We start from the raw sequence: 26,175 nt of genomic DNA, 5'->3' as shown, positions 1-26,175 counted from the left end.
AGAGAGGGGCTGGGGGTGGTCTTTACTCCCGTGCCCCTCTCCTGGCTTCCTTCCTAGGAAATTCCAGCAAAATATCGCAGGAGAAGGGGCAGACCCAAACGTAAACGTCAGTTTGGCCACTGAGGAGCTGCGCACACCTGGCTCTGCTGGGCTTCCTCCGAGGATGGGAACATCACCTCCGCCCCTGGGAGGATTCAGGGCGATGGCACAGGTACAGCACCAGCCTGATTCGTAGAAACAGTGCCCCCAACTGGGACTGGGACCCCTCTGCCTTCTCCACCGTCCTCCTTCGTTCCAGAAAGCGACAGCACCTAAAGCATAGACCTCCGGCCCTCCAGCTCTCTGCCTCTCATGGGAAAATCGGGTCCATCTCCAGAAAAGCTGGGCAGGCCTCTGCTCTGGGCGCGGGGGGCCCACTCCTTGCAGGGCAAGTGCTATCATGAATAATTAAAGGAAGCTCGGCTCATTAAAATAAATGCACCAAGGATGCCTCTGACATAGCAGCCATTTTTTAAATTTTTTTTTTTTTTGGGGGGGGGGTTGGTTTAGGAAACCATTCTTTTCCCAATTAGGGCTCCTTCCAACGTGATCGCCTTCAGAGGCCTCCCTATCAATTTGGGTAAATTAGCCAGCTTCTCCTCCGTACGGAGCCGCAGCCATAAATCACAAATATGAGTGGGTGTAAAAGTCTATAGCACGGGCCCAGCGTAATAATAAACACATTTATATTTTATCACGGCTGTTTTCTCCAGCTTCCAGCCGCTCGCCGCCTGGGCCCCAGGGGCTGGCCGGCACTCCCCGCCGGCCTGCTCGGCGTCTTGCTTTGTGCGCCGTTCTCCTGCCTCTCCTGCTTAGGCCGAGACCGAGATCTGCCAAGTGCCAGCAGCTCGTCTCTGTGCCACGGGCGGGCAAGGCATCACCCCCGCTCACTCCCGGCCCGTGCAGCCCAGGAGAGACACAAATGAGCCGGTGACCTTTCAAACTGTGGCGAAGCGGGCCCTTGACCCCGACGTCGGTGGCTCCGCTGCCGAAGCCAGCCAGCCGAGAGGATCTCTGTGTGCACAATGTGATTGTGTTTACACAAAGATTTAACGCCTCAATAGAGCAAAGGCTGTTCAGTTCATTTTAATTATTGCTTTATTCTTCTCACAACCGATTAAAAAAATGTTTAACAGGGAGCTCGTGGTAATTGATCCCGTAAGCTCTGTGCCTAGGGTCCCTTCCTTAGCTCACGCGACGACAGTCGTGGGGAAGATGGATGAAAGGTTGCGTTGAGCTGAAAGGATTCTTTCCCCGTCCCTGCCTTTGCTTATTAAGCATTCTCTGTGGGGAAGATGGACGCCGAGGAAAACCACAGGAAAACGACAAGATCTGGCCGTGGGAGGGGGCAAAAGACACACGGGAGCGGGGTTAGAAAGGGGCCTGAATGCTTAGCGGCAAATCCGAAGCAAGGGAAAGGCGACTATGCAATGGGCGTGGGGGCCTTGCCCATCACAGTGATTTATGACGGTTGTTTCTTTGGCAGGTAGAATAAGTAAAAGGGGGGGGGGGGGTGTAAATCTGAAAATACGAAGATGCACAGGAACACAAGATCGGACAAAGAAAACAATCCATGTGTTTGAGGCAAGCAATCCTTAGAAGTCCGTCCCATGTGCTATTTCAGGAATTTGTCTTTTGGTGCTAAAACCTTTTCTTTCTCAGATCTCCGGAAGACAATGCAGATGCCCATGGCTGGGAGGTTCAGAATGTTCGAAAGCAGCTCCTAGGCTTTCGTGAATACGGGGGAGGGATCGCTGCGCACAGCAGCAGACTCTTAACCTGAGTTCGGGGTCTTTTGCTCACTTGGGAATGTATAATTCCTGTACCGAGCACGTGTTTTTCTCTTAGGACACTTAACACACCCATAAAAGTGGGACAGAAAGGAGATAAAACAGAATTATCTTTAACTCCACATTTATCACATAAATTTTAAAAAACCATTATTTTTTCAAACTCTCCTAGAAAAACTCCAGCATACCTAAGACAGCAAGGCGCAACTTAAACACCAAGATCCATCCACCCACAGCTTCTCCCAAATACTTCTCCAAGGCACCTCAGTTTAGTGGTAAAAGAAGACTGCCGAGGTGCATTCAAAGAGAAGTTTCATTTTATAAATTCTTTCCACAAATTTTCTAAAATATGCAATGCACTGGTACTGAGATATCACTCTGAGAATCAATATCGTGCATTTGTTTGCATCTTCAAAACTAGCTTGCTTCCTTAAAATAGAAAAGAAACTAAGGCCAAGGATCCTTAAGTTCAATAGAAATAGACAGACTATAAGGATATATAAGATAATCACTCAATTTTCTTAGCTATTCTGAATTTGCTGTCACATTGGAGAAGATAACAACTCACAAGTTACTTGGTGTATGTGTAAAGTAAGTAGGAAGGCAAATATTAAGCCATTTATTTTGCTGAACTATAAACACAACTAAATTAATTTCTATCCTTTTTTAATTTAAGCACCCCTATAACATATAGCTGATGTTTAAAGGAAATTCTGTTGAATGGTGTAGGCTCTACAGTTTGGCAGAGAAACCTTTGAAAAATCACTCTTGAGCCTCAGTTTTCTCATCTATGAAATGGGAATAATGAGAATCTTCTCCAAACAGGTAGGCGGGGGGCTATGTAAAATGAGGTACATGAAAGCAGTCGGTCAGCTATAAAGAGCAACACAGAGGATATTACCATTACTCACTCACTTGGCTAAAGCCACATGTGGGAGCAGCCATTCCCAGGCTTGATACCCAATCGCCTTCTCATTCCCAAAGCCAATCTGAGTCGGAACACTTCAGCGAACCCTTTCTTTAGCACATCTGCTCTGGGGAGCTGACTAAACAACCAGTGCATCGTCAGGTCATCAAAGATAAATATTACTAATTAGCCACCGGGCCTAACACTAAGGCCCAACAACAAATGCGATCCCAAACATGGCCCTTACCACGACCCCAGGAGGCCAGCTCACTCATCGTACCGCTGGATGTGGCAAGGGATAAGCTGATCTGTGTGAAAGACACAGATGTCACGTACTCCCTGCAGCCACATTCACATGGATGAGAAGAATAGTGTCAGCAGTATGATCTACAAACAGTTAGGACAATGCCACACAATTATAATAGCATATTGTCCGCTGTATCTGGGGATGACACGTCTGACAATGCTATTTTCTAGGCATGTGAACGTGGCTGAAAGGGCCAATGCATGATTCCCATCTCCTGGCAAATTCAAGCATAAAGTCTGTGTCCACTCGATGATGCCATTTAAACCCTTTTACCTGAGATACCCCTTCACCCTGGAACCAGACTAGTGAGTGAAGGGAAGTGCAATGAAGTACCACATCCTTCAACACCGGTTTCCCAATAAAAGTTCTATTTTCTGACTGAAAACACTTTTCCTCAGTCTTGTTTCTGCCCTACCAGTCAATCTTCTTTTTGGTAAGAAGGAGACAATTGTTATAGTTCAGCGAGGCTGCTATAGGTGAGAGGACAGGAAGAAAATGATGTCTAGTCAGCGAGGCCCATTTCCTGGCTATCAGCCTCCTTCCACCTACCAGCCTGGCAGCTCCTGGGATTCAAACCCTTGCCTCAGCAAAATCTCACACTGCTATTGGTCAGGAGCCTCCAGCAAGAGGGGACTGTGTGGTCCTAGCCGGTTTGGCTCAGTGGATAGAGCATCAGCCTGCAAACTGAAGGGTCCCAGGTTCCATTCTGGTCAAGGGCACATGCCCAGGTTGCAGGCTCGATCCCTAGTAGGGGGCGTGCAGGAGGCAGCTGATCAGTGATTCTCTTTCATCATTTGTGTTTCTATCTCTCTCTCCCTTCCTCTCTGAAATCAATAAAAATGTATTTAAAAAAAAAAAAAAAGAGTGGAGTCTGTGGCTGGAGAAGAGCCGCCATCACAAATGTTAAATCTAGAGAACAAAGCATCTGGCCGCGCTGGAGAGATTCCCCCCATATCATAGGGTGAAACAGCACAGCTTCTAAGTCGCGACAGAAATAACAAATCACACAGCTTTTCTATTTTGTTCATTTTTAAATGATCCTAAAAAGGAAGGCAAGACCTGTTCGGTAGTCTTGGAAGAATGAGGAAGTACTTTGCTGGTGGTGCAGCATAATCCAAACAGAAACGGTGACGGGGGAGGTTCACAGGCCGGCCGGGGTTTCTCCTCCTCGGCTGCCGACATCCAGGCCCAGTGGTTGTGTGGGGCCCGTCCTGCGCACTGCAGGGTGTTTAACAGCGTCCCTGCCCTCCACGTACCAGATGCCAGGAGCCAACGCCCCTCCCCTCCAAGCTGTGACAACCAAACAGCGTCTCCAGACATTGGCAAATGTCCCCTGAGGGGCAAAACTGGCCCAAGTTGAGAATCGCTGCATTAGGCAACTAATGGTCTCACATTTGGGGAGACCGGCTGGGCTAGAAGTTTGCTCTCATGCATAACGGCCTCTTTAGCCACTGAGAGGAGGTCCCTACACCCCTCTGAACAGCCGTGTGACTTTCGTGTTCCTGCTGGAACCTCATTAGCCTCACAAGCTCGTGGAGGGTCAGGGAAGGCCCGGCGGAGTGGATCGGCTCCTGTGGTGAGCAGAAGGCCACGTGAGGTTGTGAGCGCAGGGTGTCCAGCTGAGGGGCTGATGGGGCAGGATCCAAGGCAGCGTCCGCCCCCACGGAAGAGGCACCTTTATCTGGTTAGCACAGAGGCACAGTACGGGTTAGCAGCAGCCCTACTGGGCGGCCAGCGGACATGGGATTCCTCTTTCCCGGGCTTGTCCGCTGGTTTCCCTCATCTAAGAGGTAGTGGCTTGGTGTGGAGATGAGAATTAGCAAAGCAGGCTTTTGGGACTGAGGAGAATCATAAGGTTGAAGCAGGTGGTGGAATATCTCCTTTCTCAGGCCCCAAAGCATGCCTGAGCTCCCACTATCACTTTAAACATGAAGACGTCCCAAGAATAAAGACCTGCCCACCAGGAAGAGCATAATGAGAGGAAGCGTGGAAGCAGGTACCGGGGTTCGCTTACGGCTGGGGCTAACCATGACTAGCCGTTCCAAAGAGCCCACCTTGGGTTTCCCAGGTCTTACCAGAGCCAGAATGCAGGTATGTAACCACACCCAACAAATGCTGGAGGAGTGGACAAGACAAACGCCTGGGACTTCTCCCCATGTCCTGCTTCAGTCAACTAGGGACAATCCATAAAACACACTGGAAAGTTGTTATTCTGACAATCTGCCATCAACAAAGACGAAACACCGAAACAATCGAAACCACCCCCTCCCAAAGTCAGAATATACAACTTGCCAAGAGGTGAAGGAATGTCCTGACTTCTGGTGGCTCCTCCTCATCCAACGGCTAAGTACTTGAATGGACAAGTTCTTCTGGTGATTAACAACTAGTCCTCTTCATAGAAATAGCGGAAATAGGACTACACCTGATCCCTGGTTATCCTCTGATAGTAAGGTTTCCTTTGCAATTTGAGTGTTACTAATGGCTAGCTGGTTTCCTTGAGAGCTATGGAACACCGCAATATTCTCTCCATCATCCTAGCCTGGGTCAGGGCCTTCTATTTTAGGGATGCTTTAAGCAGAAACGATTCCATAGAGTGGCGGGGCTTACTTCTCAGAATAGAGCTCCTCCTGCCTCTCTTTCCATAGGGATGATGGGACTCATTAGTATGGGAAGCCAGTACCAGCCATTATAGCGTCAAGTAAGAGTTGCCTTCGCTAACTATTTCTGTGCACAGTCACCAACATGTTCCGAGTTTTCTCAAGAAAACAGCTCCTTCCCAGGGAGGTGAAGGTGCCCCCTTATGGAGCCCCAATTTACATACATTTCCTCAACTATTTACAGTGAAACCTTCTTGAAGCATCACTTCACCTTTAAAGAACCCTTCTCCCCACACTTCCAGTGAAAATTTCAATATTGATGAAATGGAAGCCTCTACTTAAACAGGAGATACCAGTATATGGAACATAGTTACACTATTTTAAGTCACAAAACTGATTTTAGGTTTATTTTGCACCACATTTGTTTGCTTGTTATAGGTTTGCAAAACATGCATTCTTTCTCTGTAAGTGAAATGTATCACCTGAAGTGTCTGAGGCACGCTGTGCGCATCAGAGGAATGAAATCTACAATGCAAAGTCATGGGCCTAGAAGCTCCCCTTCGCTCCCTCTGAATGAATAAAACACTTGGGAAAATCCCATAACTGCTTTTAGTCCATATTAGTTCTTACTTTATATTCTGTATGGTAACAAGAAGAATGGTGACAAAGGAATTTGGTCCATCTAAGAGATGAGTTGGTACTATCCTTAAGGTGTTAAAGATGCTGCCTTGTTAATAAGTTAGAAATTTTAATGTTTGCACAAATTCTATCGTGTCCACGACGGATACAGATGTGTAATGATTTGCGAGTTCTTTCTTAAGAAGACCAAATCCATCATTTAAGCAGTAAGTCTTGAAATGTCTTGTTTCTTTTAAACCCTATTCAGAAGGTATGCGGAGAAAAGAAAGACTTCAAGATTCTAATGTTTTCATAGCTGAAGGATTTAGTTGAGAAAGCAGGATGAGGGGACGCAGGTGCCAGACATTGTGTAGAATTTGCACTTATGCTCCATTAATTGCCAGCATATCCTCCTTTCCCTTTCCCCTCCCCTCCCCCCATTAAGTCCCCTCGGGAAAACAGTAGAGCAGCAGGCCCAGACTGGTACCCAGCAGCAACACCGGGAGCAGAAGTATCCAATTAGCCTCCAGAATACAAAGGAGGGGGGGGGGGGGGAGGATGATGCAGTTACCTAGCAACCAGAAAGAGCAGAAACAGCTGTGTAGCAGGCCCAGGCTGGTACCCAGGCAGAAACAGGATAGCCAATTAGCACACTGTATTTAATGCTGATGTGGTTTCCTAGTAACAGGCTGTACAAGTCTGTCTGATGCATTTTCTTTCTCCCTTCCTCACATTTTCCTCAATCATGCACAGTATTACTATTTGCCCTAATTACTGTTTCTCCACAGCTTCAAGGGGCCATTATTTTGTCCCTAGAGAAATTGGAAGAACTCAGAAAAAAAAATCTTCTGTAATGATAGTATTTAGTTTCAAATTCAGATTAGTTGTAAGCTTTGAGACACTAAACAACAACAACAAAGAATGAAGGAAAAGAAAAAAAAAAGCTAGCAAATCACCCGGTGCCTAAATTTCTAAGTAGCCTCTGCTACCTTCCCTACATGCTAATTTTACATGTGGGTGAAGCAAAAGATAGTTAATAATGCATACTGTCATTTTGCCATCCACCAACATTTTCGAATAGGCTGAATCCCGTGTACTTGAATTTATTCATATTGATTTTAGACACTCTCTGCTGAACACTAGGAACATAAAATGTCTATTACCTATATCAGTGAAGGAAGATGTACCTTCTGATGCTCTTTTTAAAATACCAATACTAGTTTCAATAGGCTCATGAGCAACTGAGAATTCAATACGAAGAATCATTATTTCCTTTCTACGACAGGCGTTGAGTACAGGTGAAGAGTGTGCATATCCTATAGTAAGGGGGTTCAAACACCATGTTGTAAGTTCATAATCACACTAATGAATTCCAGTGAGTTGACATCAAATCATGTGAACTCACAAAATGAAGACAGACAACGTTTAAATAGGACTACTGCACAGCTATTCTAAAATATTTCCTACTGTATCTTGCGACTCTTTTTTTTTGGGGGGGGGTCAGCAAGTCAGTTTAATGTACAATGTGCCGAGATTTGATGCCAGATAATTGATTTCTTTCCCATTTATATGACGATGAAAGACCTTTCACCTCTAAAGGTTGATTTCTCACTCTGCTTGGACACTCTTGTTTATACTAGAATATGTACCAGACTCAACCTTATTTCTTGGGCTCTATTCTTCAGGGCACTGATTATGTAACTCTACACTAGACCAGGGGTCGGCAAACTCATTAGTCAACAGAGCGGCAAACCGCGTGTGGCTCGCAAACCGCGTGTGGCTCGCGAGCCGCAGTTTGCCGACCACCGCACTAGACAACTAGAACCTCTCTCATAACAGTGGCTTTAATATTGGAACAATCTATAGTCCTTCTTATAAAATCTTGATAGGAACACAGCAAGGGTTCTAGAGGAAGACATTACACACCGTAGCACACCTGTCTGGGCAATACTCTTCCATGAAGGAAGAGAACTTTGTCAGCTGAGGATGGCTTCTGGCTTCCTGTCCGCAGCAAAAGGATTGGTGGCTTTTAATCAACTTCAGCTCACCTAGTGAAATGGTTGAAACTGTTCTATCCCAATAAACTTGGGATTTTTTAAAAATTTACATTGTTACCCGAAAACAGCATGCACAGTACTGTTTTACTTTACTGAATTCCACAAATTAAGTCAGTTATAGTAATGGAAAGAGGTTATATTCTGAAGGTAGAAACAACAACAAAAACCTAAGTTATAGTTTATGATACCAGATGAGTGGTTTTTATAACATAAAATGAGTTTTAAATTATATATGCATATTATTCTGCAAACAAAATAAAAGGGGTCTAGCCTGAATGCAGATAACCTTTGAAGGAAAGCAAGGAATAATAATTCTTTTTTAAAAAATTAGTTAAGACCTGACCGGTTTGGCTCAGTGGATAGAGCGTCGGCTTGCGGACTCAGGGGTCCCAGGTTCGATTCCGGTCAGGGGCATGTGCCTTGGTTGTGGGCACATACCCAGTGGGGAGTGTGCAGGAGGCAGCTGATCGATGTTTCTCTCTCATCGATGTTTCTAACTCTCTGTCCCTCTCCCTTCCTCTCTGTAAAAAATTAATGGAATGTATTTTTAAAAATTAGTTAAAATATAAGGACAGGTAAAAAATATTTGTAAAATACCTGCATTCTGGCTAGACCCCTTTTATTTTGTTTGCAGAATAATATGCATATATAATCTAGGAAGAGCGTCTGCCAAGCGGGCCTGGTTTGGGACAGAGCTGGACTGAGGTTCCATGAGGAACTGGTAATGGGGCACCTGGTCTTCCATCCCTAAAAGCCTATAAGGTCCAATCCTGGGTTAGTCCCCAAGACTTAATAAGCACAGAGGACAAAGAAGGGAGGGTGAACACAAATGTGGGACAGTCCATGACAAACTTATTCTGACTACAGACACTCTTAAATAATTTAAGTGGCTTGACTTTCAATTTATAAGCTAGTCGGTCCTAACACTGACCATGGGAACGGCGCAGGAGTGGGGAACAATGCCATCACTGGCTGGCCAATTAACTGGCATAGTCAAGTCACTAGCTTTTGATGACTTTGAACGGTCTTGCTGCTACTAGCATTTAGCTTAATAACTGCCATGACACTACATTACTTTTTTTAAATGATTGCAAAGAAGTTACTCTTTGAAAATGTAGAAAATCTAGTAGTAGGGGAGAGGGTCAGGGTGGGAGTAGAGGTGGTGAATGCTGCTCTAGCTCCATCACCCCCTCATCCCCAGCTTGTCTCACAGATCCCTGAAATTCCATGGAGAGGCTCCCACAGTTGAACATTAAAAATAATAATAAAGAAAGATTTCAAAGTTGTACACTGGTTGATGGATGTGTGATCTACCCATCCACAGGGCACTGCTACCAGACCGTTTGTGCTGCCAAGGAGGGTAAAGGAAGGCTTCAGAGGCAGGAGGTGGCTCCGTGCAGGAAACAGCAGGTATAAGGTGGGGCATGAGAAAGAAAGGAATTGAAATTTCAGAAACAGGTTTGCCCAGGGCCAGCCACTTCGCCTCCATTAGGGTGGGGACAAATCGAAACCGTCTGGTTAGAAAGAGCCAGGCTCTCTCCGTCGGTACCCGAGTAGCCTGGCAGAGCTTGGAGTCCCATTACACACAGGCCCATGTAAGCTGTTAGTTATCAGAACCAACTTCCTTAAATAAAAAGTATGTTTGCTCATGATCCATCTTCAAGGTTTTAACTCTAATTTCTACTAATTTCAAATTGGATTGTCTTCAAAGAAAAATACACTATTTTACAAATATTTTTTACCTGTCCTTATATTTTAACTAATTTTTTAAAAAAGATTTTTTACAAGCCGATGTGGCTCAGTTGGTTGTAGCATCATCCAGTACACCAAAAGGTGGCGGGTTCAATTCCCTCCACAGGGCCACATACCCAGGTTGTGGGTTTGATGCCTAGTTGGGGCGTGCTTGCAGGAGGCAACTGATCAATGTTTCTCTCACACATCAATGTTTCTCTCTCTCTCTAAAATCAATTTTAAAAATGTAAGGAATAAAAAAAGAGATTTCTTAAAATAAATAAATAAATCACTACAGTTTTTTTAAAAAGGGTTTTGTTTTTGCTTTTAATTTTACATATGGTTTCCTTAAACTCTTTTTTTTTTCTGATTCAAACAGAAATTACTCCATTAATGTTTCAACTGAAGGAGACATAAAAAAGATTGCCTACTACAATTAATTTTTATATAATCTTAGCCTGCACTCTTTAGGAAGCTCCATTTAACTTTCCTCAAACCTCCTAATATAATATGTATTGAATGGCTATGATCATCATGGTCATTAACATTCGTATTATAATAGAAACGCTTCTGTACATCATCTAGTTATTAAGGGGAACAGTTTTCTTTAAAGTTCACGCTGGCCTTCCCCATGTCATTCCTTCAACTATGCAGTCTCCTCATGACCCTCCTTTTCTCTATCAAGGATGACTTCATCTTTAAATCCTCACATTTATAAAATGCTATTGCTTCCACTGCCTTTTTTGAAATGCGATTCTATTCTCTTCCCTCCTCCTTACCTCCCACCCCCAACCCATGCTCTGTTCCCTTTTGAGATCAGTTTCCAAATATAATGACTCGATGAAAACATATTTCAGGCTTTTGCATCAAAAAGCAAGGTCCTCAGACGTGAGGGAAGAAATAGTGTCTCATATGGTAGGTTTTCAAGAAATAGTGTCTGATGAAATATGTATTAATTTCATGTTTTGACTTTCTCCTCCATCCTTATTTTAACATGTTCATTTACTTTGTGACTACTAATTATCCATTAAAAGGACATCTGGCTGGAATAGGAATCTCCCAAAGCCTACATTTATTACCACATTATAATGATAAAATAAATGTGCTTGCTGTGTATATGCTGAGTTTAAGACAGACCCAATATATGGTTAGCTAAATTTATCTTCATAAATGTTAAGAGCTAGCATATTTCTAAATTATCATGGGTGAAACTCAAAGATTTTCTGATTCATAAAATTCTCCCATCAGTTGTTTTCCACCACCTCATTCACACTCCTTCTCTACAAACTCTTTCTTTTAAATCTTGAATACGCTAAGTCCAAGATGCCAAATGCTCCTATTAAACTCTCTTTACTTTGTGAACTGAACAGTTAACTCGCATTCTAGCTTCCCTCCCATAATCGGGGTTTAATGAGTTTCTGCCTCAATACATGGATAAACATTAGCAGCCCTGTGTCTCAGAACATTAAAGGCCCTTTAGTGTCTTAAAATCACCCCTACTCCATTGCTATTGTATAAATTCAAAGAATTCTTATCTATGGCACCGAGGAGGTTGAAAGTGGTTGATGGGCCCCCTAGAGTTCTAGACTGAGGTATTTAATTTAGTCCTGCTGATATGTCTGACCTTGAGTTAGGGCTCCTATTCATATAAATTAGTGTTTTATCACATTGGCATCATTTAAAAACATGAACAGCATCCATAAATGCCCTGTCCAGAAAGAGAAAAGCGACTTTTTATCTCAGAATCATCCATGCTGCTTCTGACCAGTGACAGGAGCCCCTCCCTCCCCCCCCCAACCCCCTCCCCCACTCAGTTAACGCTTTGTCTTCCTTTAGCCTCCCTCCCCTCCCCCAATTCCATAAATTGCCTTTCCTTTCTCCTCTGCTGGTCCCCCCGTGGCACAGCGCCTGACATCTATGGGCACTTAATACCTGTTCATGGAATGACTGAATGGACAAAGTAAATAAGCAGCAAGATGATCTACTGAATACAATGCCAGCCTAAGGGACAGGAGATAGTGGTCAAATTTTACTTCTGCCCGTGGCGGGTTGTATAACTTGGGCTAAGAAATATTTATAGTTTTGGTCCTCAGTTTCCCCTGTATGTGATAATGTTTGCCTTTCTTATTTCACAGGTATAGAATCTTAACATTTGTCATTTTAATGAGTGTATTGGGACTGTTACAAAAAAAAAAAAGTCTCTTTAATCCTAAGGTTAAAAAACCGGTTTAATAGTGATGACCACATAACAGTGGCTATAGTAATAACAACAATGGGCCTGGAAATGGAAGACCATTTCTGTGTAATTTCCTTGTTCCGGGTCTTAGTCATTTGATGATGCACTATGTTTTAAAGACCTGCCCAACTTTTATCTATTTAGGAGACACTTAAAATATTTTTCCTTGCTAATTTGTATTTCAACTACATGTTCCTCATTTCTTCTTACTAACTGGTTATTAAGAAAAAATATCTACTTGATTTCCTTTTCCTTCATTAGCTAGCATACCAGAGCTTCGATGGGAGCAACAGTGTTTTGTGAGAATCCTGGATCTGCCACTTAAGAACTATGTGAAGTTGGACGAGTTACTTGACCTCTCTGGACCTCATTTTCCTCATTTATGAAATAAAAATAGTGCCTATGTCATTATATTAATATGAGGATTAAAAGGGTTATATTTTTAGAAGACTTCAAAAAAATGCATTGCAAGTGCTTTATGTTTGTTGAATAAGTAATATATATTTCACCTTCAAAGGACTTTCATTATATGTATAAAATAAGCACTATGTTTGCCTCTTAAACACAATGCTCATCTTTCTGTTTGTAATATTTTTAGACACCTTTTCATTTAAAAGCAAACTATTTCCCTAAATCCTAATTAAACTTAGAGATTGTACCACATCTTAATTCATTATGACCTGCCCCAAAGCAGATATAAAATGTTAATTGCACACTTGTATTACCTTTCCACCTGAAAACATCCCTTTACACCCTCCATTGCAAAATCTAGAATGTGCTCATCACCACCCATACATTAGATTAAAGCAAGCCCAGTCCCTAGAGAGGACACTCCAAATAGCACATGTGAGAACGTGGCCTCTTTTCTCCTTCCTCTGTGACCAACAACCAAAGATTTCATTGCTGGCCTTTGTCCTGAGTACCAACAGGATCCATTCTTACTTGTGTGAATGTGAACAAGCTTTCATATGAATTTCCATACTAGGAAAGTCTGCTCATTGAGCACAAAGCATCATTTCAGAGGCTTTTTTTTTTCCATCTCAGAAATGATCAAGAAAAAATGTGAAAAATAATTATTTTTCTTTTTGCATAGAATCTATTAACAGTTTAACATTGATTTCTGCTAAAAATGAGCAAAATAGTGATTTTGGGGAAATTGAAAGTAAGGATTTCTCCTGCATCAAAATATTAGGATTACTTAGCTGACTCCAAGAAGATGGATAAAATTATGATCATAATGGTTGAATTACTGAGAAAGAAAAATACATTATACAAAGACCAGCAAACAGGGTGGGAGAGAAAGGTCTGTACGGCTTGGCTGCTAAAGGACATTTATACTCATGCCAGCACTAAGTGCTCTTCCCAATGAATAAACCATATGTCCGTTTTTATGTGCTTCCTTTCACTGAGATTCTGCTACTTCACAATATTCCCTTTGTCCCAGGCTCTGCCTCATCTTCTTCCACCCCACCCCTTGGGTCCCCCATCCATAACTTCACCTCCTTAGGTAATCAGCATTTGTGCCCAAGTTACCAACTTGAACATCTGCTACCTGGGGGGAAAAAAATCACCTCATTGCCTAACATCCTCCAGGGCAAAAAAATTAAAGGATTCAGCATCCTCAAAAACCAACCAAAGGGTATGGGGTTGCGGGGGGAGCATACTTTTCTTTTCCAGCTCAGTAAATTCTAAATTCTAGCTATATAAAGATTAAATGAATAACACTTTAAAAATTCCTCAATGCAAGCAATCCCAGCTTACTAACTAAGTACTGTCTTTCTTATGCATAGACAGGGACCCACACATTATTTTATTTTATTTCTGCAACTGTCTCCTTTTCAATATATGAACATATAGAAGAGAGAGCATATATATAACTCTAGAAAACAAAATGCCAATATTTCCCCTATTTCTCTTGAATAATTTTCAAATTTTTTTTCTGTCCCAAAACACTTCCCTAACTGAAAGATAAGGAAATATTTTCACTGAATTAAAGTAAACCCTGTGTTAAAACAACTTGCCTGAATCCAACCAGAACCCATTTTTTTAAACTTTATTTCAACCTTAGGTCAGCAGCTCTCTCCAGCCCACTCACTCATATCAGCAGACTCTTCCTGAATTCCCATCACCATATACCTTTGCCCTCAAGCTCTTACTAGTCCATTTCCTTGATATGCTTGCACTTAATTTGATTCCATCCTTCATGCTTTTTCCATTATTCTTAGTTCATCCACACCACATAAATTATCACCTTTGTTTGCAGTTCCCCATGTGCCCCATTCACACCAATTCCAAATAAATACTTCTGATTCTCATCCACTTAATCCAAATTAATTCATATTCCCGCACCCTGTCCCTCTTCCCCACCTCTGCCTCTCTCCTGTCTGTTTCTCTTTCTTACACAGCAGCTACTCTTCCCTCCAAGCTTGGCTCCGAGGATGCCAGGCGATTGCTTCCTATGTTGTCTTAGAAAAGCCCTGGCCTACATTAGTGACAACATCAATGGCCAATGCTTGCATGTCCAGTCTCACCCTCCACAACCAGTGTCTACGAACATCGTCAGCCCCACACAGAGAGTGCGGGAGTGAGGGCAGAAAAGCTTCTTGCTCTTTGCCTATATTTAACTTCGGCTAAGTGACTTAAAGTCGTGGGGCTTTATTTTCATGCAATCATCACTAATCAATAGTAACATCTACAACTAACCACATAATAATAAAAGCGTAATATGCAAATCAACCAAACAGCCGAACAGCAGAACAACCTTCCAGACAACCTTCCAGCTGAAGCCGGGGCTGTGAGGGCCTACTCTTTTTTTTTTTATTATTGTCTAAAGTTTTACATAAAACTTTAGACAATAAAAGTTTTGGCGGGTGTCAATTGTCCTTTTTCCCCAATTGATACCCGCCCCCCCCCCCCAGCCATTCCCACCCAGGCAAGCTGCCACCACCCCAGTGTCTGTGTCCATTGGTTATGCTAATATGCATGCATACAAGTCCTTTGGTTGCTCTCTAACTCCTCCCTCCCCTACCATTTGTCTCTAGATCGATCCATTCTTGTTCATCAAATTATGTTGATCATTATATCCCACATATGAGTGAGATCATGTGATATTTATCTTTCTCCAACTGGCTTATTTCGCTTAGCATAATGCACTCCAGCTCCATCCATGTTGTGGAAACCATAAAAATCCTACAAGACTCCATAGGCAGCAAAATAGCAGACATTTGTCGCAGCAATATCTTTACAGACACAGCTCCTAGGGCAATGGAGACTAAGGAGAAAATAAACAAATGGGACTTTATCAAAATGAAGGCCTACTCTTGCACAAATTTCGTGCATCGGGCCTCTAGTCTTTTAATAAGCTTTTACAAGTATTTTGCATATAGTTTCTCATTTAATCTTCAAAGCAATCTAGGAGGTGCACACAGCTGTCCCTGTCTTACAGATAAAGAAGATGAGACTCGGTGAAGATAAATAACTTATCCAGGTCACAAATCCAGGAAGTGGTAGAGCCAGAGCTCAAACCCAAGTCCACCTGCCTACAAAGCCCTGCTCTCAAACATTCTGCTCCACTGCCTTTCCAATAATGCGTGGTGCCTCCCGGGGCGACTTCCCAATGTGGAGGAGTCCACCCCATACCCCGTGTAAGTGGACATAGGTGCTGGGGAACATCATGAGCTCCGCCTTGATGATCACCGAGGACACAATGCCCCCCAAAACAAAGCACCAAATAACACAACACTCCAAAGAACTGTCCTTCTGACACATCTTTTGGGAAGAAGGGATTAAAAAAAGAAAAAAAAAATGCTCTGGGCACCCCCCCGCCCCGAAAGGAATCTCTGCTTCCCCAGTGCTGTCCAGCCACCACACGAGACAGGACATAGCCTGTCTTTGTGTCAATAATTCAGAAATGTGTCCACCAGCATGCATTCCAACCCCAAACAAAACTGGACATTCTCACCTCATCCTGCTTTCTCTAGTTTCCTGTGGGGAGCGGGAGATGAGTCACAACTGAAGTCTGGAACACTGCAATGTCTTGTCATTGCTTTACTCATTGACTTGAGAAAGAAACGACCTTCGGGACAGTATCAGGGAGAAATAACGCTGACAATAGGAAGTCTTAGCCTTGGTGTATGTGGAATGGAGAACTTGAACCCAAACTCTGATGGGCATCCGTGAGTGGGACTCTGCACCTGAGCCCCCAGGGCTCAGGAGTTATGTTAGGAGACCTTCCCATGAGCCAAGCCAGAGCCACGGGGAATTAAGTACAGAACTGGAGGAGTGCATGCCTAAGTCCAGTGCTGAGAGGAAGCAATGTCAGCCCTCGTCCTCCCATGGGAATACTGTAACTCCGTGGTTCTAAACAGTGATTTCTTCCAGCCACATTATACATCTCTATTCAGGAAAGTTCCTCTGTACTGAACAAAGGCATTCCACAGTAGAGCTGACAGAGGCTTTAAGAGCCAGATTATATGACAGATGTGGACAATGAGGCCCATGAGGTAACGGGACACATTCAAGGTCACTGAGCTAGTAAGCGGCAGAGTTAGAACTAGAACCCAGGTTTTCTGCTTTTCCAGCCAATGAACTTTGCACTGCACATCCCCTTGGTGGCACAGTCCACAAACCATCCACGAGCACCAGAAAGACAAGCAGTGAGCCCCAAAAGAACTCTCGCCAGACACCTCCTAACTTAGATGTATCACCCACCTCTCTCCAACAATACTTATTCTGTTGCTTAGACGTTTGGAGGGTTCCCTATTCAGCTTATACTGTGCAAGCCGTAGGCGAAGACCATACAGGCAATCCACTCTCAGGAACTCATTTAAAAGCCACCAATGACAGTAATTGCTCCGAGGATGCTAACACCAAGAAGGGATGCCAGCCTTAAGCTTCCATCTCAAAGCAGAGAACAAAGACCAGTTTCAAGGGAAACGCCAATGTCAGCCTTTCCTCTGTAAATCCCACTCTCCCAAATGATCCCATTTGCTCCAAAGATCAATCTGATTCCTGGGAGTCACTACACGAGTCCTGAGGAAAATATACCCGTCGGTCCCCACCCGCCCCCACCACACACATAGCAATGTAATCACTTCAGCAACTCCTCAGTAACAAGCTCATTAAAAAGCCATTCCGCCATCTCTCCATAAAGCATGCGCCAGAGAACAATGCAAAAGAGGAGATGCCAATTAATTATAGAATGATCGCATCTAATGAACTCTGAAACCCTCCTGCTGTTGGTGACTTTGATGAAAAATCAGGGATGCTGGGAAAAGGGGGAATGGGGACGCCCCGGCTACCTTGTGTAACTGTGAATTCTTTCGAATGTACCTCCTCAGATTCCGGGGTTGATCAAACTGCAGAACTACACTCACAAAACAATGAAAAGTGTCAGACAGTGACAAGCGCACGTGTCACGGAGGGCTGTGAGTCACTACCGGAGCAGGGCCCCGCTCCGGCATCCCGGGAACTGTGTGATCCCATGCTGCGGTTGGCATGGCCTCTGAGCGGACGTCCCAGCCCGCCAGGGACACGCCCGTGTGCTGTGCCCAGGACATCTGGAGATCTTAAGGCAGCAAGTGAGTCATGTGCGTCCCCACCCAGGCCCTCCTGCCTCTCTATCACCTCCTAGTTGGCAGGGATGCCACTCCTTGGAACAGAGAGAAGCCCTTCCCACCAGGAGGCTAAGGGAGGAGAAAGAAGAAGCCACGTGCGGCCGACTTGTACCACTACCTGTGTGAGTCCTCTGGTGGGCCTTTAAGTGGGAGCTTTTTGTATAAACTTTCCGGCACCCGTTAAACTGACAGCGGTGAACCCTCTTCTTGTTTTCGGGGCATGCCTCGGCCCCGACCCCTCCTTGTTCACTGTCGCTCTGTCCACTCTTAACTGTCCCAGCTGCCGCCACGGCTGCCGCCGCCGTCGCCACCCCTCCCACCTTCACTGAGCCGAGCGCAGCCTTCTTGGCCACCAGTTTCAACGTCACTGTGCCATCCACGGCTGAGAGAGTCTGTGAGGTTTTGACCAGATGGCGGCTGAGCTCGGGGGACGAGGGGGGCGTTAATGAGGTCACTGCGTTGAGCTGGGCCTGGTTGACGGCTGTGTAGCTGTCCAGAGAAGAGCTGGTTGGCTGGAGACTGAGGCAGGTCTCCGAGAGCAACTTGTCCCGAGAGAGCAGAATGTCCACTGCCGAGCTCTTCTCGCAGATGGCCGCTTCCACGGGCAGCAGCAGGGGGTCTAAGCGCCGGAAGCTCTCCTCAATGCACGGGGGAGGGGATGCCCGCAGGAAGCAGTCCAAGTCCTCACCAAAGGTCTCCGAGATCCTCCTGGGCTCCGTCTGTAGGTAGCGTTCCAATTCAAGGCATGTCTGCAGGAGCGGGGAGAGAAACAGCTATCAGAGGCAAAGAACACCAGGAGGCCGCATGTCGACAGGCACAGGAGGAAGATTCAGGAAGACACACAGAACGGTTTCATGGCTCGGATGTGAAATTCTCCCACTGAAAGGTCTGACCTTGTTAGTCACTCCCTGAGTACTCCTGACGGGTTCATAAGGTCACGTTATATGAGTTCAACTACCAGAACGGATGGGAAACTAGAGGCCCAGAAGGGCCATCTCACACCATCAAGATCTCAGAGAACATTCAATGTTCAAATGACCTCCTGCCCCACAATCCAGCTCAGCAGATGAGATGCTCCCTGGGAGTTCCCATCTAAGCACGAAGCAATAGGATCAGGCGAGGTTTTCATACCCAGACCAGGCTCCCCACAGTGCAACTTCGTTTCTCAACTAGCTGAGCAAATCACAAAACTAAGCCAATTTCCAACTTGCTCTGAGGAACAAAGCGTGTCCACCCAAACCAAGGGGTGACCTAAGGCACAAGCAGCCAACATCCAGGCCTGCCTTGAGCATGGATTGCCTAACCATCAGGAATGGATACTGTTCTAAAAGAAGGCCTGTATAACACCTTTGATGTACAAGACAAAAACCCCGTGTTTACAGTAAGTTATTAAAAATACAATTGCTACCTATTTTGTAGCAAGGAGCACGAGTCCATTACCATGGTTTAACATCTCTATGAGATAAAAAAAAAATTCAAACACAGCTGTTTGACTTGTCAATGATAAAACCCAATCTAATTTCAACATAAAGCTTCCACCTGGTAAAGAAATAGAGAAAAGGGAATGAGAAGTCCCGAGTTTCAACAGTTCTTCATCCCTGGTGCCCACAGGTCTTTGTAAGATGGTGGAAGCACTTTTATGGCAAAAAAAAAAAAAAAAAAAAAAAGGATATTTACATTTCTGGTCTAAAAGCTCTTCTCACTTAAAAAATCTACTCTGTCAGAATCTTGTATAAAACCATGGTCTAACTTACACCAGCTCAATTTGTTCTAACTCCTGGACTTCAACAAAGAAATACCGACGGCAAATTTAAAAATGTGACTAGCTCTTAATTTAATGCCTCCATAGAGCTTCTATGTTTTCAACCCATGTTCTGATTCTAGGCTTTTGTTCTGTTAAGAATATGTTTTAATGATATACCTAGCTGTGTTGTATCTGTCAAAGATTTTACTGTGGTGACATTTCAAAGGATTGGTTTTGTAATCAACCTCTGGTAAAACTCTGCATTACTGAATAAGAAAAGCAGATTTTTCGCTATGATTCACCTCTGGGTCCCACTACTGGTTTTTAATAGTATAAACTAATGACTGGTTGCAGTCTTCATTCAACACTCATGTCACAAGTGTTCATTCAACTACAGTGTCCACAGCAAGGTGCGAGGTTCTCTGTGTGTGAGAATGAGACAGTAGTGGGTCTATGTGATGCAGGGACAGAACAAACAATTACAAGCTAAAAATGACATCAGTTTAGAAAGCAAGGTGATAGCAAGTAACGTAATAATAGTGTGGTGATGAGATCTTAGGGGACAAATGGGCAAGGAATTCTACACTCTATAATGTGGAGGTGTTAATCAAGGAAAGCTTATTGGAAAAGTAACTTTTGATTCTATTTTATTTATTAAGTAATAGCTCTTGCCAAGTAGTTTCCGACCACTTTATATTTGAAAACAGCACTGCCACCTTCTCAGGCTAGATATCTGCATTATCCTCACTTGCCCCTTTTCTGAATTCCATGTCTCAGAAATTGCCCTTTCCTTTTTCTATCTCATTGCTGGAAATTATAACTTCATTCTCTCCAGTATTAAAGCCCTCAGTGTTAGCTCTAGTCAGTTCACTTCTGAATTAAAAGATCTTACTCCTGAAACCTCCCTAAAACCTCCCCTTCTCTTTTCAAACCATCACCTCCCAAGCACAGTGTCTGGCACTCGACAGGTACAGAATGACTATCAAACATAAAATCAACTTTACTTTAGTCATGCTACCTTACTCTGATGTACACAAAACCATTCTGACATCCTATCCCGGACCATGCTGGCGCTAGCAATCCTAGAAATGGTCACCAATGCATGTGTTCTGGGACAACTGTAGTGCTTCTTCAGCTCTTTGAGACACAGGTATGTTCCAAGTAAAAATCAGCTGAATCCTGGGTAATGAGTGGTACTTGAGGCAGTTCCCTGCCTCACACACACCCCCAGTCACCACTGTCTATAGATAGAGCTTTTTGTATGCCATGTCCTCTTATATACTTTCTAGCTCAAATATTTGAAAGTCACTAAAAATTGCTGTGATTGTTAGAAAGCTCGTTTTCTCTTCATGTTCAGAGTTCTGAGGAACTGAGATATTCTCCACACATTTACATACTCTTCTGAGAGGATTAAAAAAATAACCTATCTGCCCTAGCTGGTTTGACTCCATGGATAGAGTGTCGGCCTGGGGACTGAAGGGTCCCGGGTTCAATTCCAGTCAAGGGCACATGCGGGTTGTGGGCTCAATCCCCAGTAGGGGGCATGCATGAGGCAGCCAATCAGTGATTCTTTCTCATCATTGATGTTTCTCTCTCTCCCTCTCCCTTCCTCTCTGAAATCAATAAAAATATATTTTAAAAAAATAGTAACCTATCCAGTACGCCATAGTTTGAGTCCCAGGTGAATATGAGTCACACTAATGATCTCAGTATAAAGGAAAATCTGGACCACTTATAAGAGGCTGTCACTCCCAATTCTAATACAGGACATTCTTATTCCATCTAAGAATTAGAAAAGCATGAGTAACCATTAGGGTATACTGATAGCCCTATGAAATCACTGTGGAATAATTTTTGTCTTGAGAAATCTACTTCTTGTAATATCTGCTAAAGATAAAGCTTAGATAGAGAATAAGATCTGTCAATCAGAAACCAATCAAAAATGTTGGAAATGGAAATGTTAAGAATGAGGAAGGTCTTAATGTTAGATTATTTCTAAGCCAAAGAGAAAGTTTATCTCCAATGTTCTTTTTTAATTAGTATAAGAACTCCCTTAAGAAATGCCTATGATGTTTAACTAGAATTTGAGGCATCATTATTTATACATAGATTTTAATACACCCACATAGAAATAAATGTGTATATGCATATATGAGTCTATATACTATATTGTCTATGGGAAGAATTTACAAGCAAAGACACTCCACAAGCAATAAGAACACCTGGCACCATGATCTTGGTTTCTAAATATCATTATCCAACAAAGGAAACAGGACTCCTTGGAGAAATAGTTGATTCAAAGGCTGGGACAAAGAATAGAAAAGATGAGCCTAGACTATCTTGTGGTACCAGAAAGTAAGGAAGTGCTCATCAAGTGATGGAGGTATGTCAAAGAGACTCGGGAGCCAACTTGAAGGATCTCTGAATGGTCAAATCTGGACAATTTGAACAACAAAGATGAATGATGGCAATAACGGATGCTAACCCATGGAATAAAATGAATATCTATGAGTCCATCGTGATATAAATAAATAATTGGATAAATAAACAGATAAAGAAGGGCCAGCTCCTCGTTACAGTAAAATTGCAATTAATAAACATAGAAGGAAGGATGGAAATAGAAAAATCTCTATTAGGCAAATGACAAAGTAATAATGACTATTGGCAAGAATCAACAATGGATGTTAAAATTAGTAGATGGAAGTATGAGAAACAAGGTATTTGCCTTGTCTCAAAATGTATCTCCCAACAAATTATTAATTACAAAGACAAAAAATAATTTTACAGTAGAGAAACCTGGCAGGTACCACCTTAACCATATGGTCAAAGTTGGCAGCACTAGTAATAAACATTTATATCATGCACCCCTGATATGATAGGCTGACAAGGGCACAATGTTTTCCTGTGTCATTCCTGCTAAAAATAAATAACCTCAACCTAATCATGAGAAAACATCAGACCAATCCAAATTGAGGGGCATTTTACAAAATAACTAGCCAGTATTCTTTAGAAGGATCAAGGTCATGACGAACAACGGAAGATTGAGAAGCTGTCACAGATTGAAGGAGACTGGGGAGCTATACATAACAACCAAATGCAATGAATCCTGGCCTGGATCCTGGATTTTGAAAAGGACATTGGTGGGGAAAATATGTATTTCAAATAAAGTGTATAGATTAGTTAATGGTATCATATGAATGTCAATTTCTTGGTTCTGATCATTATGCTTTGGTTATGTAACATTAGGGGAAGCTGAGCAAAGTGTAGATGGGAACTGTATGTACTATTTTTGCAACTTTTCTGTAAGTCTAAATAATTTCAAAAGAGAGAGAAAGAGAAGAAAACAACCCAACAGCAAACTAGGAGCATCTCCAGATTGTAAATTTGGATAGAGAATTCAAATGTTTGTCTACCAAAACCAACATTCTAAACAAACTCCAAATCGGAATTGGCATATCTCAATGACAAATTATGTATGTCTAGTACCTCACCTTGGAGAAATGAAGCTTCCCTCAGCCCTCAGCCTCACCAAACATACAACTAAATGCTTGAGCCACTGGCTCAACCTCCACTCCCTCAAAAAGCCTTTAGAGTCAGCAATGGGAAGGAAATGTGCCCAGTACAAAGTGATCTTCTTAGTGAATCACAGATGAGCTTTTTGAAAGCTTTCTGATACCTTAACGTTGAAATGCATGGTTTCTTCTCCCAGTTTCCTAACAAATATCACATGAAATTGGTTTTTTGAAATGATCATCCTGAAATCTTTTTAAATACCTTCTCCATTTTGTTCATAGCCTTATTACTAGTGAAATGCTTATTAAAAGAGAAAATTCCCCCTTTTAACCCCCCAATAACCCATCTTTATTACTTTCAACAATAAAGATAATTTTTTTAAAAGAGATAATCCAAGACCTAGTGTGTATTTTTTTTAAAAAGTTCAAACCTATTACTGTCAGGCCTACTACTTCCATGATAGGTTACAATGTCAGAAGTTGATGGAGAACAGGATATCCCAAGTCTTGTAGCACAAATTAAGTTCACCGAAATCTCCTTGCTGTTGGCAAAAGGTGGTTACTTTCACGGAATCAACAGATACGTAAGAAATTTGGTCATATATGGGGCATCATGATGCCAAGAGTACCAAAATGACTTTCGTTCAACCTGTCCTTATCTCATCATAAATTACTTGAAACTTGCCAGTCAGGATTACAAACATCTCTAGGTTCGTTTGCCATTTCCCCTATAACTCTCCTGAAAGGATATCCTTCGCCTATTTTCCTTAATTTTCTGTAATGCCCACATGCTTGGCACAATCTTTCATCTTCCCTCCCACTAAGCATTTTCATTCCGAGTTCAACATAAAGTCTATCTCTTGCAAGAAGCCTGGTCTAGAAAAAAATGGAGTTAAGAAAATACGCTGACTGCCAAGTGTTGAAAGCCACTCCTCTTCAATCCTGGACAAATAAACAGAATCTCCAAAATGAATCTAAGAGCCCATAAACTGGTGATATGGCTGGTTTATTAAGATCATGATCTCCTTACAGCAATGATCGTAGTAGTTATACCACGTGAGTTCTCAAACAGTAAAACAATCATTTAGAGCTAAATTTGTACTTGTGTTATCTCAGATGGCAGAGCTGTCTCGGTGTCTGAAGTGGCATAGAGTTGTAAGAGTTAGAACTTTATGAAAAAAGAAATGAGCTGGAATCACCTCACAACCCCATTCCATCACCACCACTGTAGTTATATCTATGTTTGGTTGGGCAGACTCTAGTCCAGGTTCCTCAATGCCATCCCTTTAAAACCAAGTGCTTAGAACACAAAATGTTCTAGGTTTTAATTTCTGTGTCTTTTCATTTTATCAGAAGACAAAGTCATTGGAAAATGTTCTAGGTTTTAATTTCTGTGTCTTTTCATTTTATCAGAAGACAAAGTCATTGGTTCAATACTTTTTGCCACCACTCAATAACACTGCCCTGAGTAATTATTTGAAGTCTTTGGATCCATGTATACTTGAGTTGGTGAGTCAAAAAATAAATAAATAAAAGAAATTGCCTTTTGCTAATGTTCCCCCCCCCCCCCACCGCCCGGGATAATACAGAGCCTTTGATATAAAATGCCACCCTATGTTTGTAATCAATTATTAGTCATTTGTGGTCCCTTTAGCCAGCTGCCCTTAATCCCAAATATTTCACCTATTTCATTCACTTAAAATACCCAAGAGTTAAAAGTGCAAAGAGAAAACAAATTGGAGAAAGAACACGGATGCAAATTTATGGGGAAATATAGCTTCCCACTTCATGGAAATTTTCAAAGTCATACTTCTTCTGAAATGAGACCTTGACCTGGTGATAATGATGATAATACCGATGATGTTGACGATGCTTTTCCCAGTGAGGAAGGGGTGGACTTGGGTTCCCAGAAAGAATGCTCACCCTAGTAACTGTACACACAGGTGAACTGCACTTGGCTGCCCATGGGAGCCCCTTCCTGACATTTATTCTGTGTGGTTTTGTCACGTGCTATTAACCATGGTGCCATAGTCCCCAGAGAGTATGAAGCACAGAAACAGGGAGATGAATCTCTTACCTTTCTCCTGGGAGTGTCCCAAAGTTTAATTACTCTTTTATGCTTTGAAATCTTCATATACATCCCAGAGTAAAAATTTCAACTGACACACAAAAAAAACTACTGGTAGTAGGTAGATGGGGCTTCTTTTTAAAAATGATCTTCTAAAACCTCATCCTTTTCTAACTTAAAATCTTTTATTTCTTTGACCTCTGACACCAACGTGGAAACCTCTGTAAGATTGCAAAGATTGGTATTTATGAGAACTGTATGATTTAATTTCCCTCCCAAGGATGATATGATGTAATGGTTCTGACACATTTCCAGTCTTTTAAAATTAGATCCAAATTCAAAGATGGGAAAGGAAGTAAAATAAATGGCCAGAGAGTTCTGGTACCATTTTCTCAAGGGTTGCAGGAGGGGAGAGAAGCCCTATGATTAGAAAACTCAGTAAGCCCATGGGAGAACCTCAGACACCAAGCACTTAAACTCTGTTGCCCATCTTCCGAGGTTCCGACATTTCAAAACAGGTTTGAGAAGGAGACTCTAACACTGAACATAATTCAGGGCAGGGTGCATATACGAACCAGTGACAACAAGCAACCTCGTAAGCTCTAGAAAGTGATGCCTGTAAAAATTTCAAATAATTATTTTCTTTTTCTTGGCTTCCACTGCCAAAGAATATTAGGGTGGAAGGTTAGGAGAGAATGACTTCAGTCTAGAAAATGTGGGTAAGCAAGTATATGGGATAAGTGGAAATCTCTTAGTGCATTTCTTAGCTATTAAGTTGAAAAACACACAACATCGATAGCACACCCCAGAGGTGCAGCAGGATTACACATCACTCAGAACTGCTGCGCTCTGCAAAATAACCACAGCCCTGGAACCGCAAAGGATCGCATTCCTTTCCACTGCTGCTCACACCAGCGGGCTGCTGGAGCTGAAACCCGATGAAATATTTTTCTC

The 26,175-nt window shown here is 42.7% G+C and overlaps 1 protein-coding gene across 4 annotated transcripts in view; it reads right to left on the bottom strand.

Annotated features, from left to right (window-relative positions):
* KLF7 (KLF transcription factor 7) overlaps positions 1 to 26,175 on the bottom strand; it is a 92,125-nt gene that overhangs the window by 25,207 nt on the left and 40,743 nt on the right. For 2 of the 4 annotated variants that reach the window (XM_028151162.2, XM_028151164.2), the window contains one exon: positions 18,013 to 18,646. In XM_028151162.2, the coding sequence (XP_028006963.2) occupies positions 18,013 to 18,646 (634 nt within the window). The remainder of the gene's footprint in view (positions 1 to 18,012; positions 18,647 to 26,175) is intronic. The other 2 variants (XM_008145233.3, XM_008145236.3) reach the window with 2 other exon arrangements.

Source organism: Eptesicus fuscus, chromosome 11, assembly GCF_027574615.1.
Source record: "Eptesicus fuscus isolate TK198812 chromosome 11, DD_ASM_mEF_20220401, whole genome shotgun sequence".
NCBI lineage: Eukaryota > Metazoa > Chordata > Mammalia > Chiroptera > Vespertilionidae > Eptesicus > Eptesicus fuscus.
Note: the sequence above shows the minus strand (reverse complement) of the source record. Positions and strands in the feature narration are given on the sequence as shown.